The sequence below is a fragment of the Ramularia collo-cygni genome (genome assembly GCF_900074925.1).
Source record: "Ramularia collo-cygni strain URUG2 genome assembly, contig: RCC_scaffold05, whole genome shotgun sequence".
Classification (NCBI taxonomy): Eukaryota; Fungi; Ascomycota; class Dothideomycetes; order Mycosphaerellales; family Mycosphaerellaceae; genus Ramularia; species Ramularia collo-cygni.
The window spans coordinates 253,849-268,200 of NW_019716259.1; the positions used below are offsets into that span (position 1 = coordinate 253,849).

A 14,352-nucleotide genomic window follows, 5' to 3' on the forward strand; every position below is an offset into this window, starting at 1 on the left:
GCCAGGGAACCACCACCGCAACGGCTTCGGTAGACAGACGCAGTGGGCAAGATCAGTTCTCGCCCACATCGTCGTTGTCCATAACTCTACTGCCATCCATAATAACATCTCCTCTCGACCCCGTGACGTCTTCGCCATCATCCGCGAGCGCGTCTTCCACGGCCGTGTCCTCAACAAGAGTTTCTTGCGCCAATGAGGATTGTGGAACACTGGATTGCGGCGGTGCATTCTGTGCTTGATCTACGAATAACGACCTGAACGGTGAGGGCGGAAGCGATAAGGTTGATGGTTGTGTCGGTAGAGCAGGATCAGAATCCCCAAAGAGACTATTATTGCCGTCGTCCGAGAGACCGCTGGGATCCTCCACCTGCGACTGTGATGGACCGAGTCCTGGATTGTCGGCTTCGGGTTGATGGTTAATTCCATTCGCTGTTTCATCGGTAGCTGGAGTAGCAGCAGCGGCCGCCTGCGCTGCTTGCTCTTGTGCCCGGGTAGCCTGCAATCTCGCCTCTGCTGCTCGTGCCTGGTTCATCCGCCTGGCTTCGGCTTCTCTGAAAGCTATCAGGTCCGCGGATTCGGGAATGGATGTTTGCACAGCAGGTATGCTGGTTAAAGGCGTGCCACCAAAGAATCCATTGTCATCGTCGTCATCATCATCATCAGACCCAACGCCAGAAAAGCTGTCAGACGAGTTGCGGCCACCGCCAGGAGGGTCGACTCCAGGAGACGTGCTACGTCGCTGAGTGGTTCCCTGCTGAGATGCACTTCCAGCGGTACCGTCGACTGTCGGCGGAGCGTTGCCCTGGCCTTCGCCAGTAGTAGAACCTTGGACGTTGACATTGTCTGTTGAAGTGGCGCTGCTAGATTGTCCTGCAACTGCCGCTGCACTGGCTTCAGCAGCGAGGCTTGCCGCGTTCGCATCCCGTGCATCAACTCTCTCTCTCGCCTCAGCAAGCATGATCTCGTTGAGAATTTGCTCGTCGGGGTCGACCGGACTCTCTTGCGTCGTGCCAGGGTTTCCCATCTGGCCAAAGCGATTCAGGTTTTCAAGCAAATCCTGAACGGTAACGTTGATCAGAGATTCAACCATGAAGCCGCTATCATTCAGTTGCGTAATGATAGAGTCCAAGGATTGTAGGTTCTCGCCATTCGCCCTCCTCAGGCTCAGGGCAGCTTCGAGGCGAAGTCGCGCGAGGTGTTCTCGATATACGGATGTCGTGGCGAAGTTGATAGTGCTGTCAAACGATCTAGCCAATGTGACTGTCTGGTTCACTCGAATAAACCCGAAACAATCCAGGAATGCCCTGATCGTTTCGCTGTCCACATATCCTAACAAGGCCATGTTGATGAGGATTCCACCTAGTCTCAGGAATTCGTCGTAGATCAAGCCGGTTCCTTGTGCTTCTTCAGCAAGCTCAAGCCCCAAAGCGTATGCCCACGCCGAAAAGATTGAATGCAGGCCGCATTCCCAATTACGAAGCTGCCGAGTGCGGTTGGCGTCGACGCCGATCACAGAAACTGCGTTTCCCCCGGAACTGTTCCAGCCTGTCTGATTTAGCACCCTCGGGATCATATTGCGAGCACGCGTCCGAGCATCAGGCGCACGGTGCCATGCGCGGCCAGCAGAGTCGTAGTGCCCAAGGTGAAAATTGTTCGATGTCCCGTTGCGGCGAACGATGTAMAATGAGATGTGATTATCACCAGGACACCAAGGGATCAAGACCTCGTTTCCAGGACGAGTAGTTGGCTGATCTACTGCAGAGTTGGCTGCAACAGAAAGGGTTGTATCTTCTATGAGCGAGAACTCCACGCCGCTTCCGGACTGTGAAATGGCCTCGGAGACAGCTGCGACAGCTCGAAAGACCGTGGTGTTTGTCATGTACTCTCCAGCTTCGACGGGTTCCTCGATACTGCCGAATGTGCCTGCTGCATTGGCCATCTCCTCGAATCGTGCTATGGCCGCTGCAGCGATCTCACAATTATTCAGCGTTGGCGCTCCCGTCCGGGTAGCCTGTTGATTTCCTGTTGCGCCGCGTGATCCTGGCCCATCCCCTCTTGACTTCTTCGAGTCTCCCTTACGATCATTACCCTCGTCACCAGTAGGACGCTTGCTACCTCCGGATGAGCTGCCAGAGCGCTGCTGCTGTGACGATGCACGTTTGGAGCTGGATCCAGTCCCGGGGGCTGCTGCTCCTGTCTTCACCGCCGGGGCTGCTCCATCCACCGGTCTGGACGCTGTTGCGGGATGTTGATGCAGCGGAGTCTGAGGAGCAGTCTCCCTCGAAGCTTCTTGAGCGGATTGCTGAACCACCGGACCCGGAGCAGAAGAATTGGTAGCCTGAATTTGCGAAGGCTCTAATGTAGTTTCTGAAGCGGGGCGTGGCGTTGGTGCTGGCGGCGCTGGCTTTGATACAGAGCCTGCTACCTTCTTCGGGGCTCTAGATTTCGTCACCCGTCCATTGCGAGTCCTGGTCGGAAAATAGCTCAACCCTGGAGTGAGGCCAACGGCTCCATCGTTCCCACGGCGACTTCTGGTGTTCCCGGCCGGGCCAGCAACCGGGCCCACGTTGGTTGGTCCTTTTGCGTTTCTGCCGCGGGCCTTGGGCTGTGTGGGCGTTGTCTTGGGCGCCATGTTCACCGGAGTACTTTAGATATTTTCTCGAGTGCTGCAATGTTCTACTCGTTCCACGGCAGCAGGAAAGCGCTGCGAATACTCTTCTTGATAAAGTACCACCAGACTGTTCGCAGAACGCATTGTTGGTCTTTGTTCTCATCATCGACCGGATACGGTATACAACGCAGCATGATGCTTTCATACTCGTCCGCAGACGTGGCATGCCTTTGTCTTGATGGTTTCTACTTTGTGATGTGCATTGATCGTGTCACATGAGGAGGCATTGTTGTGGCGGAACGCCGAAGAGCTGGAATGCAGCATAAGCGACCGCTTCCGACGAAGTCTGCAACTGGTATGAATTTTCGCGGCAAATTCGTACTCGTCCATAATGTACGCCTGTCGGATTAGTCGTCAGTGGCCCAAAAACTGCTGCGCTTTCGGTACTTCAGATCCAGGTATTCAGTCTGCCGAAGCCTCCAGGACTTCAGCCTCTGCGCTCAACGCTTTTAAGCAGATCACCTACCTCATCCGCCGAGCATAGCTGATAAATGTGATGCCTTGTATGAGACGCGTCTACATACTGGGACTGGCCAGAGGTGGGCAACTCAATATCTTGAGCACAGAGCCCGACTTTTTTTCAGTGTGCTCAGAGGAAAATTGGATTCAGTCAGAAGGAATGAAAATTCCAGCCACGATCGTGTGACAAATTCGCGAGAGAGCCGGGTATCAAATTCTGTGTATTTCATGGCAAGCGCCGCTTCCTTTTACGCCTCGCTTCCCATGCCAGCATATCACCTCTCCATTATAAACGCCGACCAGATGCATCATTACGGTCGTCAGAGCCATTATATGCAGCCGCCGTCGATATCGCCAACAGTCGACTTCGTAGGGACTTCGTCTTCACTCCGATTTCTGGGACTCAGACTTAATCTGTGATCTTTTGTGCGGTAGATGTGGAGTCCGACATCTGTAGCTGAGTCGGCATATCCTTGCCCAGGCTGGCCCGCAAGGGGAAGTCGCATACTTCCTTCTTCGATGAAGCCAGCGTTCCGCATCAGATCGAAGAAGACGGCTTCGCTTTCGTGTCGGGTCTTGGTGCAGACCACAATCACAGCCTTTGGACTTTTCACAGTCAACGTCAGTAGCATCTCGACCAGTGGCTCCAGTGTATCCGAGTTGTACGTGCACTCGCTCACAACGATCATATCATTGGTGCGAGTCTGAAGCTTTGCTGGAAGAGGCTCTAGCCAATCCAATGGAAGGAATCGCGCTCTAGAACTCATGGCAGGGTTCATGCGCGCAATGTTGGCCTTGACCAATTCAGTCACCTCAGCCAGATCTGTGAGCAACACATCGGTTTCCGGAATGGCCTGGGCAATGCTGATCCCCACAGTCCCGCATCCGCAACCCAACTCAATCACATTCAAGCGTCGGTACGTCGCAGATATGAGGACATACTCAAGCAGGGGCAATGTGTTGGGCTGGAGAAGTGAGATTGCTTGATCAAGGTGCTGTGCAAGCGCCTGGCTGCCGTCCCACAGATGCCTCGCAATACTGTCTCCCGCATCCTCCAGAAGACTCACATTCCTCCCGGGGAAGGATGTGAAGCGTCTTTCTACCCGCCAACCGGATTCAAAGTGACCCTTTGTTGGATTGAGTTGCCCGGACCAGATGTCGACGACTGGAGGTAGGAAGCCATCTTCACGGCTTGCGGCACCCTTGACCCCAACGTGAACCAATGCCGGCCAATCGATGTCCTGCCGCGATATGTCAAATTCGATGGCCAAAGATCGAGCGCCTGCCTTCCACTGCGCCTTTTTCCGGAGGTAGATGTCGCCCTCTTCCGCTGGGGAGCGCAGAGTCGCGACAATGTCGAGATTGTCGGGGTAGAAAGTCTCGCCCAGATCGGTGGTGGCGGTAACGACGGTCTTGAGGGAGATGTTGCCACGGTCAACGTGCACTTTTGGCGTTTTGAGGAAGCGAACTAATGAAATGGACCTGTCAGTGACAATTCCGCGGTGGTGTACAATGCTCGTCTCTCACTGTAATGCATTTCTGCAAATCACCACCGAATGAATGTTCGTTCAGCCCAAGCGGCCTTCAAGCCACCACGCGAAGTTTTCGGGGTGGATGAAGATGGAAGAGAATCTGGCGCAAGTGTGCATTTGTCGGMCGCCTCTTGTAAATGCCGTGTCTCGCCGCGTAACACGATGCTGCCGCCGATTGTTCCCACGATGGAGATTCGGCCTTGCGCCCGTTGACCCTCGAGAGTCCAGAACGAGCCGATCTGCGCCGCTAGGAACGGGCCGAGGGGCGAGATCGCGCAAGAACGAAGCAGGGTCGCACATCCATCGTCGATGCACATCCCAACCACTCGATGCCCTGTCGATACACCAGAAGATCCACATCTCCAGGCGACCAGAATCATGCACAGATGATTACCCTGCCAATATCGCGCAAGCTGCGGGGCAGGATTGGAAGCGACTGGGCCCAGAGAGGATGCGTCAATCGCAGAGCAGATGACACAGAACTCCCTCTTCTGCTTCACGCTGAAACGAGCTGCTGAAGTACAAACCCCAACAGGACAACGAGTAGCGATGCCGTGGATATCGTCAGCACGCCGGCAGCCCAACTGTCCCATCCTTTGCGGAGACTGCCTCTCTGCGCTCGTATCTCGGCCCGGATCTCATCCAAGGTTGTCTCGATCCCACGACGGCGACGTCTCAAGATCGCCAACTTCCCAGCACCTGTGTGCAAGGATAGGCACATCGTCTCGGAATGGACGCCATTGCTGAACGCAGTGATGTGGACCTTCTCTCGAGCATGCAATTGCAGTGTTTGAGAGAATCCTCGGTATGCACGAATACAGTCTTCCTTTGCGCCAATCAAATTGAAAATATAGGTATTGTAGAGGTAACCGGCCGCTTCTGAGTGGATTGCACGGCATACGAGGAGAATGCTTGTWGGGACGGTACCCTCAGCAAGGATGGCTTTGATGGTCTGGTCTTGCAACGCCTGGAGGTAAATTTGCGGCGAGGAGGGAAACAGGTGTTGGTATATCATGAATCGGATGTCGTAGGGCAGGGACAAGAGAGTCGGTGGTGCTTGATCCATTTTAGGTATCCTATGATTCTTGGTGACAATGCCAGCGAGGCTCGCTGTAAAGTGGGTAGGGATTGGAATAAGGTAGGTTGTACTTGGAATGATCGCTGCCTGTCGCGCTGAGCAATAACTTACGTCGCCAGCCCCCTGACCATAAAAATGCAGGCGCCTGAAATGCAACTGTGGTCAGGTAAGCGATCCAATAGATCTGTATACAGGCCTTGCCATACACTCTTTATCAAGTGGGCTGCCTAGAAAACAATCCATACTACATAAAGTAGGGATATACGGATGTTAGATTGATATTCAATACAGTCCTTCATGTTGAGATGGGAAGCGCGGCACCCCTGTCCAGTTCTAGTCGCTGAAGCAAATCCCATGAAAGTGGTCGTCAATTCAGAATCAAACTTGTGCTACGCGCCATTCATCTCAACATCATGTACCCATATACAGAAGACGCCTTGCTACCGTATCGGGAGCATAAACACATTCTAGGCAGCATCATTACAAGAAGACGCTGGATTTGCGGAGTGTAACACTCGATAACTCCTATACGAGTCTGCCGAAACTGGTTTTACGATTTCCACATTCRCCATCTCCACTTCACTCCACTCTCAAGCCGCTCATCAAATTCCCCATCGTCCCCATTCACATACATCCACGAGTTCATTTGCGATTGTGGTGCAGAGTAAAGGCATTCATTGTCTATGACCGGACTACGTACTCACTTGAGTAAATTTCAGCCAGCGTGAGTGAGCTCGTCGTGGACTCTTCTGCGCCAGTGAGTTGTCTGCATGAGCCGTCATGCCACGAGAAGACTCCAGGTGGGTGGTGGCATTTTGTCGTCGAGCTGGATCAAGACACCATTCTCCCTTGGAGACGGAGATTCTCGAAACGACGACGGACTCTTCTCGCATCTTCAGGAGATGGCGTTCGCGTCCTTCGCAAACACATGCAGCAGGCATATCAACCTGTCGCGGCATGGACAGCAAAATATGAGTCTCATGGTCATGTTGGAACCAGCTTCCACATGCGTGAGTGTGGAAGTGAAGTAGGGTGAGTTTCAGGCACCTCTTCATTATCTCCATCCCTCTCCTTCAATACTCTCTCTCAAAGTTACGAACGCCGCGCTACCAAAGTGGAAGCCACCAGTACTTCAATTACACCACGGAGCGAGGATTCAAAAACACTCCGTCCTCAATACCTCAACACATTAGCATACCATCATCTCTCTCTTGCTCGGGCTATGCACGAGCTGCGTTATGATTCACCCTACCTCCTTCTCAGAACCTTGGATTGCCGCCTACGTTCCTTCTTCCTGTAACGGTCGGAACGCTTGGCTTGCTCTAGAAGGATCTCCGCATAAGATATATAAAGGGTAGGTACCCCCCAGCAGGTAGGGTAGTTACGTCACTAAGGGTAGGTACAACATGCACRGAAGGAAAATACAAGAGCGTCTGAGAAGGAGGCAGGATTCACCCACCTTAAATATCATCCGTCAGGCTATCAACATCTGACAGTCTGTCGACATCAAACATATATTTCTATGGTAACCGGGCAGCATCCCCTTCTGAACAAGCTTCCGGCGTAAACATAACTTCCGAATTGCCCTGCGACCTAGGAGCATCACCTCCACCGCCAGGAACGAGAATGGCGGCCAAAAAACATGAGACGATCGCACAGATCCGAGCCGAGAGCAAGGCCTACACGGCAGCTGCCCTGCCGCCGGCCGAAGGCTCTGCATTCGCTAGACTGTCCCAGAAAAACAACGCGTACTCCAACGGCGCGGTGCACAAAGATGAGGTCAACAAGGAGTCGACCGCTGAGAATTCCAGCCTTTCGATAGTGAAGAGAATCGTCAAGGTGGTAAGTAGCTGTCAGAGCCGCTGGCAACCTCGGAGGCGCAAGCAACTGACAATCTGCAGCCGAACCGCATCCAAAAGGCCAAGAAGAAGGCCAAGCGTCAGATCGCACCGGAGCCTCAGCGCTCTCCGGTCATTCCACCGCCACCAGTCGTTGAATCCTGGCGAAGAGCCGCCGGTACTATGACGGAGAGCGAAGGTCTCGCAGCAGTGCCCACTCCCTTCCTCGGAGTCGCACGTGTCCCGACTTGGATGGAGGAAGACTTCAAGACCGCACTACGCGACATTCTGGACAAGATCGGTGGAGCCGAGGAACTCGCCACGGATGTCCATGACAGTGGCGGCGAATTCTACTCGGAGATCACAGCTCGCTTTGTTGATGAAGAGGAGGCTGGAAAAGTTCTGGAGAAGATCAACGGGGCCTTGTGCTTTGGACGGAAGCTTCAGGTCTCATTTGCGCCGAACTTTTGATCACTTCAATTGTGCAAGGTCAACGCATGTGACTGAAGCATGTGCAGTCGATGGCTTGTTGTGGGAAAGTTGTATGGATGCAGGATTGAGTTCAAGGTTATCGATGAGAGACATGGCTACGTAAGTAAAGCTTTGCGGCGCTTTCGATATAACAAAACCCCATGGTCTACCACTACCGTACCTGCTCCGCCTGATGTCGGCGAAATAAGACATGCCGCCAGAATTCTCAGGAATCTTCTGACCCTTGACAAGTGATTTCGGAGGGTGATCTCGGAGAAAGAAGCCGTTCTCTCGCTCCGAGGGAGCATGCTATCTGTCGGTTGAATACTCTAATCTCCAGGGTTCCCATGCTGAGGAAAGTTCCTGTTCTATGTCTATTGCATCTCTGCCTCTCTACGTCGTTTTCTCATTGTCGACGACCATGACCAGCGCACCCTTCTCACCCTGATCCTTCGCATCAAGATTTTCGAGCTCCTCCTTGCTGAGCTCAAAATCGTAAAGGTCAGCATTCTGACCGATTCTCCCAGCGTTGTCACTCTTGGGCAATGGAACCCAGCCCTTCTGCAAACAATATCTCAGGAGAACTTGAGCGGTCGACTTTTCATGAGCGTCGGCGATGCCTTTCAATTCGGGATCCTCGGCTTTCTGGTTCCTGACAAGTGGGCAGTAGGCTTCGACTGCGATTCCGTTCTTCTGGCAGTAGGACACAATCTCACGCTGCTGGCACCAAGGATGAAGCTATGTAGAGAATAAGTTGATAAAGCCGGGTTGAGATAAGAGGATTGATAGCATACCTCAAACTGATTTACAGCTGGCGGCCAGGCCTTCGCATACGATTTCATTCCTTCAATCATTCCAATTCCTGCATTGCTAACTCCAATCGACTTGATCTTGCCTTCAGATTGGAGTTTCTCCATGGCTTGCCAGAGAAGCTTCACACCCTTGGCTCCAGATGTGACGTTGTGGATGAGGAAGAGGTCCAAATAGCCATCATCACCGGCAATCTTCTGTACACTGGAAAGACATTTCTGATAGGTTTCTTCGGCATCGTCACCGGGTCCGAGAATCTTGCTGGTGATGAAGATCTCCTCGCGGGGAAGGCCGGATTGCTTTACTGCTTCGCCAACCTCAGTCTCGTTGCCATATACCTGTGCGGTGTCGATGTGTCGGTATCCAGCCTTCAATGCAGAAAGACACGATTGTGTGGTCAAGTCTGAGGGGCTATCCCAAACTCCGAAACCGAGTTGGGGAAGCTTCTCATTGTTTGGAAGAGCGACGGTAGATCGGAGGGTTAATGGCGCCATTTTCAACGATTGTCTTTCAGGATGAGAGATGAAGTTGTGAAGAAGTGGAGGGACCCGGATGTTGAGACTGCATCTCAATGCCAACAAACAGGTGGAGAATGATCGCATCATGACATCCTCCACCTAAATTCTACTTTAATCAACACGTGCGCGACTGCCAAATTCAGCCATCAATTATTGGCGCTGCCCAATCGGGATTTGATGCAAATTCTGCCAACGAGATGAAGCATAACTCGAAACATATACAGCTTCAGGATCTTCGAAAGCAAAGTCTCCCGATTTCTTTTCCCCATCTCCACCGTCAAGTGACATTGCAATTTTGGTACAAAGATGGTACTTGAAGCCATTCGCTACCGAAAAGGTAGCTTGGAGATCCTCAATCAGCTCAAACTCCCCCACCAAGAAGAATATGAGTCCATTACAAGCGCAGAAGACGGCTGGCATGCCATCAAAGACATGCGAACAAGAGGCGCTCCAGCCATTGCCATAGTTGCCGCTTTATCCCTCGCGGTGGAGACGAACAACAACCAGAAATACACAGGACCAGCTCAGGAAATAGCTTCCCTCCTCTTGCAGAAATTGGAATATCTGGTCACCAGCAGACCGACCGCCGTCAACCTCGCCGATGCTGCCGGAAAGCTCAGCAAAATCGTGTCAACAGCTGCCAAGAAGGATGGTGCTGATGGAAATACCGTCACGCAGGCATACTGCGAAGCAGCTGCGCAAATGCTCATCGCTGATGTTGCAGACAACAAAGGCATCGGACATTACGGAGCGGAATGGATCTCCAAGACTGCCGGAGGAGGCAAAGTCAGCGTTCTCACCCACTGCAACACCGGTTCCTTGGCAACGGCGGGATATGGCACTGCACTCGGTGTTATTCGGTCTTTGCATGCCAACGGATCACTGCAGCACGCTTTTTGCACGGAGACGAGACCTTATAACCAAGGCTCTCGTTTGACAGCGTTTGAGCTCGTACATGACGATATCCCCGCCACGCTCATCACGGACTCCATGGCGTCTGCTCTTCTGAAGCTTAAAGGTCCTTCGGAACGCATCGCTGCGATTGTAGTAGGCGCAGACCGCGTTGCTGCGAATGGAGATACGGCAAACAAAATCGGCACATACCAGTTGGCAATCACAGCTAAATTTCATGGTGTCAAGTTTCTGATCGCGGCACCACRGACGACAATTGATCTCAACACAAAAACTGGCGAGGACATTATCATCGAAGAGAGGGCTGGTAGTGAGATGACAGTCATGAAGGGACCGTGTGTGGGTGAGGCTGGTGCGTTGGATTTGGGAAAAGTGGAGACCGTCAGTATTGCGGCAAAAGGGATCAATGTTTGGAATCCATCATTTGATGTCACGCCTGCAGAATTGATTGATGGTATCATCACCGAGATTGGGGTTGTTGAGAAGGGCGCCGATGGGCGGTTTGACCTGGGCTTGGCGATGGAGGCGCACAACGAGGGTATCAAGCCTGTCACTGTGGGCGGCCTTTGAGAAGTCTAAGTACGATGCTGAGCCTGTTCACGAGATGTGGACGTCCTGGTGACAATATGAGAAGCCTCAATCGCCGGCTGATGAATGATGAGGATCGCGATTGCACAAAGTAGGTCTCGCTATGAATGGTCTATGATCAAGATGGCATCATGTTAGGTGACACAATCTATCAACGATTCGCACCGTTCGACGAGCCCTGGAAGCACGCTTGCAGATACCATGTTGGCTACCACAGGGGCCTTTGCCGACATCTTCCGCCTAGGAGATTGACAGTTGCCACTGAACCAGTATTTCTTTCCATCGGCTATAATGCCACCCACTCCCTGCAGAATCCCCTCCATATCATCAACATACGATAATCGCCATGCCTTCTTCGTGTCTGCATCATTGTACAGTAGGGATCTGCAATACTGCAACGTGATATCTCCCCTTGTGGAAGCTGTGGACCGAAGACGTGGCCGAAATGGGCGTGGACATAAATCGCCATGTTCTGACGGCAACTGTGGTCAGGAAGCTTCTCAACCTCAGCCAAGACCTTCTCAGGTAGCGATCTCATCCATCGGGTTAGGGTAAGCGCATCTGGGGAATAGCAAGATACCAAAGGCCCGAAGATCGCTTGAGCGTTTTCCTGTTGAGTTGAAGCTGTGCCAGCGGCTTCGACCCCTCGTTGACGATGATGCTGCCTTTGGTGGTACCGCTGGGATATGGAGCCTTGTCGACAGTGGACATGAGCTTAAAGACCTGGTGGAATATCTCTTGCGGTGTATTCACCAATAAGCTCGCAGAGCCTGTCATGGTCGGCTCCCAATGTGGCTGAGATGGGCGTTGCAATCATTGATGCGTGGTCTGATGTGGCCGAAGCCATTGTCGTTTATGCAGTCTCGAATGAACAGGTGTCTGAGAGTGCTGTTGCTCGCGACGTCTTGGGTACGGGGCTTTGGCAATGGTGTGAACTTCCCTTAATGCGCGCACAGCGAACAATGAACACAAGTCCAGTGTAGCTCGTTGTCGTTGTTGTATGGCGCGGGTGCTCAAAAAAATACCCGAGTGTAGTGACGACCGCAAAGTTTATTCGCCGAGGGTCGCCCGAATCAGCTGAAGGGCATGTGCATGTGTTGTGAACTCCCGTCTCCAACGAGGTGAAGAGGATGCGACACATAACGATGGCCAATAAAAAACACTCCAGGGCTTAAAAAGTAGCTGCCGACAAGCTCAACGCCGCAATGTCTAGATTGGCACACCACGGGATGCGGGAAAATGCTGGTCGTAAATCATCAACGCTAATTTTAGTCAAAATGATTTCCTCAAGGTGCCGTTCAATCCAACGAATCTCGATTCTTGCTCAGTGCCATTTGTACCAATTCCTTGCAACGGTAGCAAACTCCTGCGCCCTGGTGCTTTTACCGGCACAGGATTGCCTCGTTTCAATGCTCAGGTCCCAGGTCTTCCAGATATCTCCTCCAATCTTGGGCTTTCCGACAGCACGCTCCGGCCTGGTGTATATTCCAGTGAAGATGCAGGAGGCAGTGGCTTCCACGACACGGGCTTGTCGAATTTCAGCCATTGCTTCAATAGGTAATGATCGCATCCATCGTTTTAAGACCCCATGGTCGGAGAATATAAAAGTAGTGCGACCGTAGAAATCCTTGAGGGTTTCCTGGCGGATCTTGTGGTTGATGGCGAGCTGAACAGGAGGCCGGTATGTTTCGTCAATATATTGTGCGTTTACAATAGGGGATCCATTCTTAGTCGAGCTTGGGAAAGTGTCGTTGCCGGCGTCGCAGACCAAAGTGAAGTTCATGATTTCATCATAGAGCTCTTGGGGCAGATTGTTCAGCCGCCCTCGCAGTTGTTCCAAGTCGACTGTTGACGGGTTTGTCCATGAATTGAAGCGCGAGGTGTAATCAGGCCGCCGTATGGAAAGAGATGCCAAATCCTCGGGTGAGCCTGGCGTCGAAGGTCGTCGACTTTGTTGAAATTCACTCTTGGTTTGAAGCTGTAGGTCATGAGGTCGCAGACCTTGCCTGTGTTGCACAGCTGACATGGCTGTTAATAGAACTGGAAACGAAGAACTGGACTGTGTTCTTTGTCTGCTTTTGCTTCTTCCTGTAATCGGGGAGTCAAAGTTGAGAGCTCGGAGAGGGTTGGATGAGGAAGAAACGAATCCTGATTTATCCACACACGGAGGGTCGGCAAGAAGGAGCGGAGGATTGAACGTGCGATGATGGCTGTTGCATCGCCTGACTCCACCGAGCCCACTCGCGTGCGTACATCTTCATGGATGAGCTTCCAGATCTCATGGCGCGCCCAGCTTCGATCGCTCGCGGCAAATCGATACCGAAGTTTTGCCAGGTTACTGATGTCATGTCAGACCAAACCCACATGGCAACAGGGTGCAGAGTGGATACGTGCACCCGAGCACCGACTCCTCTCTCTGCAGAATATTTTCATAAATTTTCTGATCCAGTTTGGCGATAGTACTCAGGAGTCGAAGTGCTGAATTATCTGAATGTGAAAGCACTGGGATAGCAGTGCGACCACTGATCTTGGCAAGGCGTCGCAATCCGCAGAGCAAGTCGTCTTGGACTACAGGGGAGAGCTGCTGGAACCCCAACCGCTGATTGCCGTATTGGCCTAGCGATTCGACTGGACACGGCACCACTTTGGGCTGTGCAGCGTCCATCAACAGCATGATCGTCAGGGATTGCCGAGTTGGGCATGCTTCATCCGAAAGGCTACAGAGTTCGTGCGACCGAGGAAAGGCACAGCCTTCTGTTCGGAAAGCGTCTCCACTCGAACGTCCTTGTCAGTCAGTTTCCGCTCGTAACCGACAACGATCAGATTGATTCAAACCAATCGCCCGGCAAGGTCTTCTGAAAGACAACTCGGCATGGAGGTTCATGCTCTGTCATACCATCCCTCCGCGTCCGGAGGACATTCGATGCGTATGCATTCACAGCATAAGTGTACGCTCAATTGGGGTAGTTTAGCCCAACAGGTACGTCGAGACACTCATCTGGAGTGGGATTCCCAAGTCGGACCCTGAGCATTCGATTCCGCCTGTTTCACCGAGTGAACTGYGAACCTCTCTCAACCTCAGGTCTTGTCCGGCTTCTCCTGATCCTGACCAGTTGTCGAACCATTGTGGGCTGATGCAGTTGCGCCTCCATGTTGCGTGAGTCTCTGCTGCTCTTCGGTCTGCGCTAACAGCATCTCAATTTTCGCTTCCATGGCGGTAAGTTGCTTCTCCAGTGCTGCAGCTGTCTGCTCTCCTTTCGCTAGCTCTTGAAACGCCTGTGTACTGCTATCAGCCCATGTCCATCGACCCCCGCACTGCTGGCGCTGATGCTGACCTTGGCCAAATTAGCGGCATCGTGAGGATCCGGGGAAGTGTTGTTAGTGTCTCGATCTTGAGATGCCATGGCGGTAGTCGGTGGTCGGTGGTCGGTGGTTGGGATGCGGAGATCGTGTGGCGGTCTGCTGTGCGGGTGAT

The 14,352-nt window shown here is 52.6% G+C and overlaps 7 protein-coding genes; 2 read left to right on the top strand and 5 right to left on the bottom strand.

Moving 5' to 3' along the window:
- Nucleotides 1-52: 52 nt before the first annotated feature.
- On the bottom strand, nucleotides 53-2,632 carry RCC_03816 (uncharacterized protein; the record flags this gene model as incomplete). Its single annotated transcript, XM_023769099.1, has 1 exon — nucleotides 53-2,632. One exon carries the CDS (start codon nucleotides 2,630-2,632, stop codon nucleotides 53-55), a length of 2,580 nt encoding a protein of 859 aa, XP_023624867.1.
- Nucleotides 2,633-3,459: 827 nt separating this feature from the next.
- On the bottom strand, nucleotides 3,460-4,667 carry RCC_03817 (uncharacterized protein; the record flags this gene model as incomplete). XM_023769100.1 has 2 exons in its annotated part: nucleotides 3,460-4,598; nucleotides 4,658-4,667. The coding sequence occupies 2 exons, from the start codon at nucleotides 4,665-4,667 to the stop codon at nucleotides 3,460-3,462; spliced, it is 1,149 nt and encodes a 382-aa protein (XP_023624868.1).
- A 2,699-nt stretch (nucleotides 4,668-7,366) lies between these two features.
- RCC_03818 (uncharacterized protein) lies at nucleotides 7,367-8,049 on the top strand (the record flags this gene model as incomplete). XM_023769101.1 has 2 exons in its annotated part: nucleotides 7,367-7,582; nucleotides 7,642-8,049. 2 exons carry the CDS (start codon nucleotides 7,367-7,369, stop codon nucleotides 8,047-8,049), a joined length of 624 nt encoding a protein of 207 aa, XP_023624869.1.
- Nucleotides 8,050-8,442: 393 nt separating this feature from the next.
- Nucleotides 8,443-9,353, bottom strand: RCC_03819 (probable aldo-keto reductase; the record flags this gene model as incomplete). XM_023769102.1 has 2 exons in its annotated part: nucleotides 8,443-8,787; nucleotides 8,844-9,353. 2 exons carry the CDS (start codon nucleotides 9,351-9,353, stop codon nucleotides 8,443-8,445), a joined length of 855 nt encoding a protein of 284 aa, XP_023624870.1.
- A 330-nt stretch (nucleotides 9,354-9,683) lies between these two features.
- Nucleotides 9,684-10,859, top strand: RCC_03820 (probable Methylthioribose-1-phosphate isomerase; the record flags this gene model as incomplete). Its single annotated transcript, XM_023769103.1, has 1 exon — nucleotides 9,684-10,859. One exon carries the CDS (start codon nucleotides 9,684-9,686, stop codon nucleotides 10,857-10,859), a length of 1,176 nt encoding a protein of 391 aa, XP_023624871.1.
- A 1,342-nt stretch (nucleotides 10,860-12,201) lies between these two features.
- On the bottom strand, nucleotides 12,202-12,903 carry RCC_03821 (uncharacterized protein; the record flags this gene model as incomplete). Its single annotated transcript, XM_023769104.1, has 1 exon — nucleotides 12,202-12,903. One exon carries the CDS (start codon nucleotides 12,901-12,903, stop codon nucleotides 12,202-12,204), a length of 702 nt encoding a protein of 233 aa, XP_023624872.1.
- A 1,052-nt stretch (nucleotides 12,904-13,955) lies between these two features.
- RCC_03822 (uncharacterized protein) lies at nucleotides 13,956-14,281 on the bottom strand (the record flags this gene model as incomplete). XM_023769105.1 has 2 exons in its annotated part: nucleotides 13,956-14,153; nucleotides 14,213-14,281. 2 exons carry the CDS (start codon nucleotides 14,279-14,281, stop codon nucleotides 13,956-13,958), a joined length of 267 nt encoding a protein of 88 aa, XP_023624873.1.
- Nucleotides 14,282-14,352: the final 71 nt, after the last annotated feature.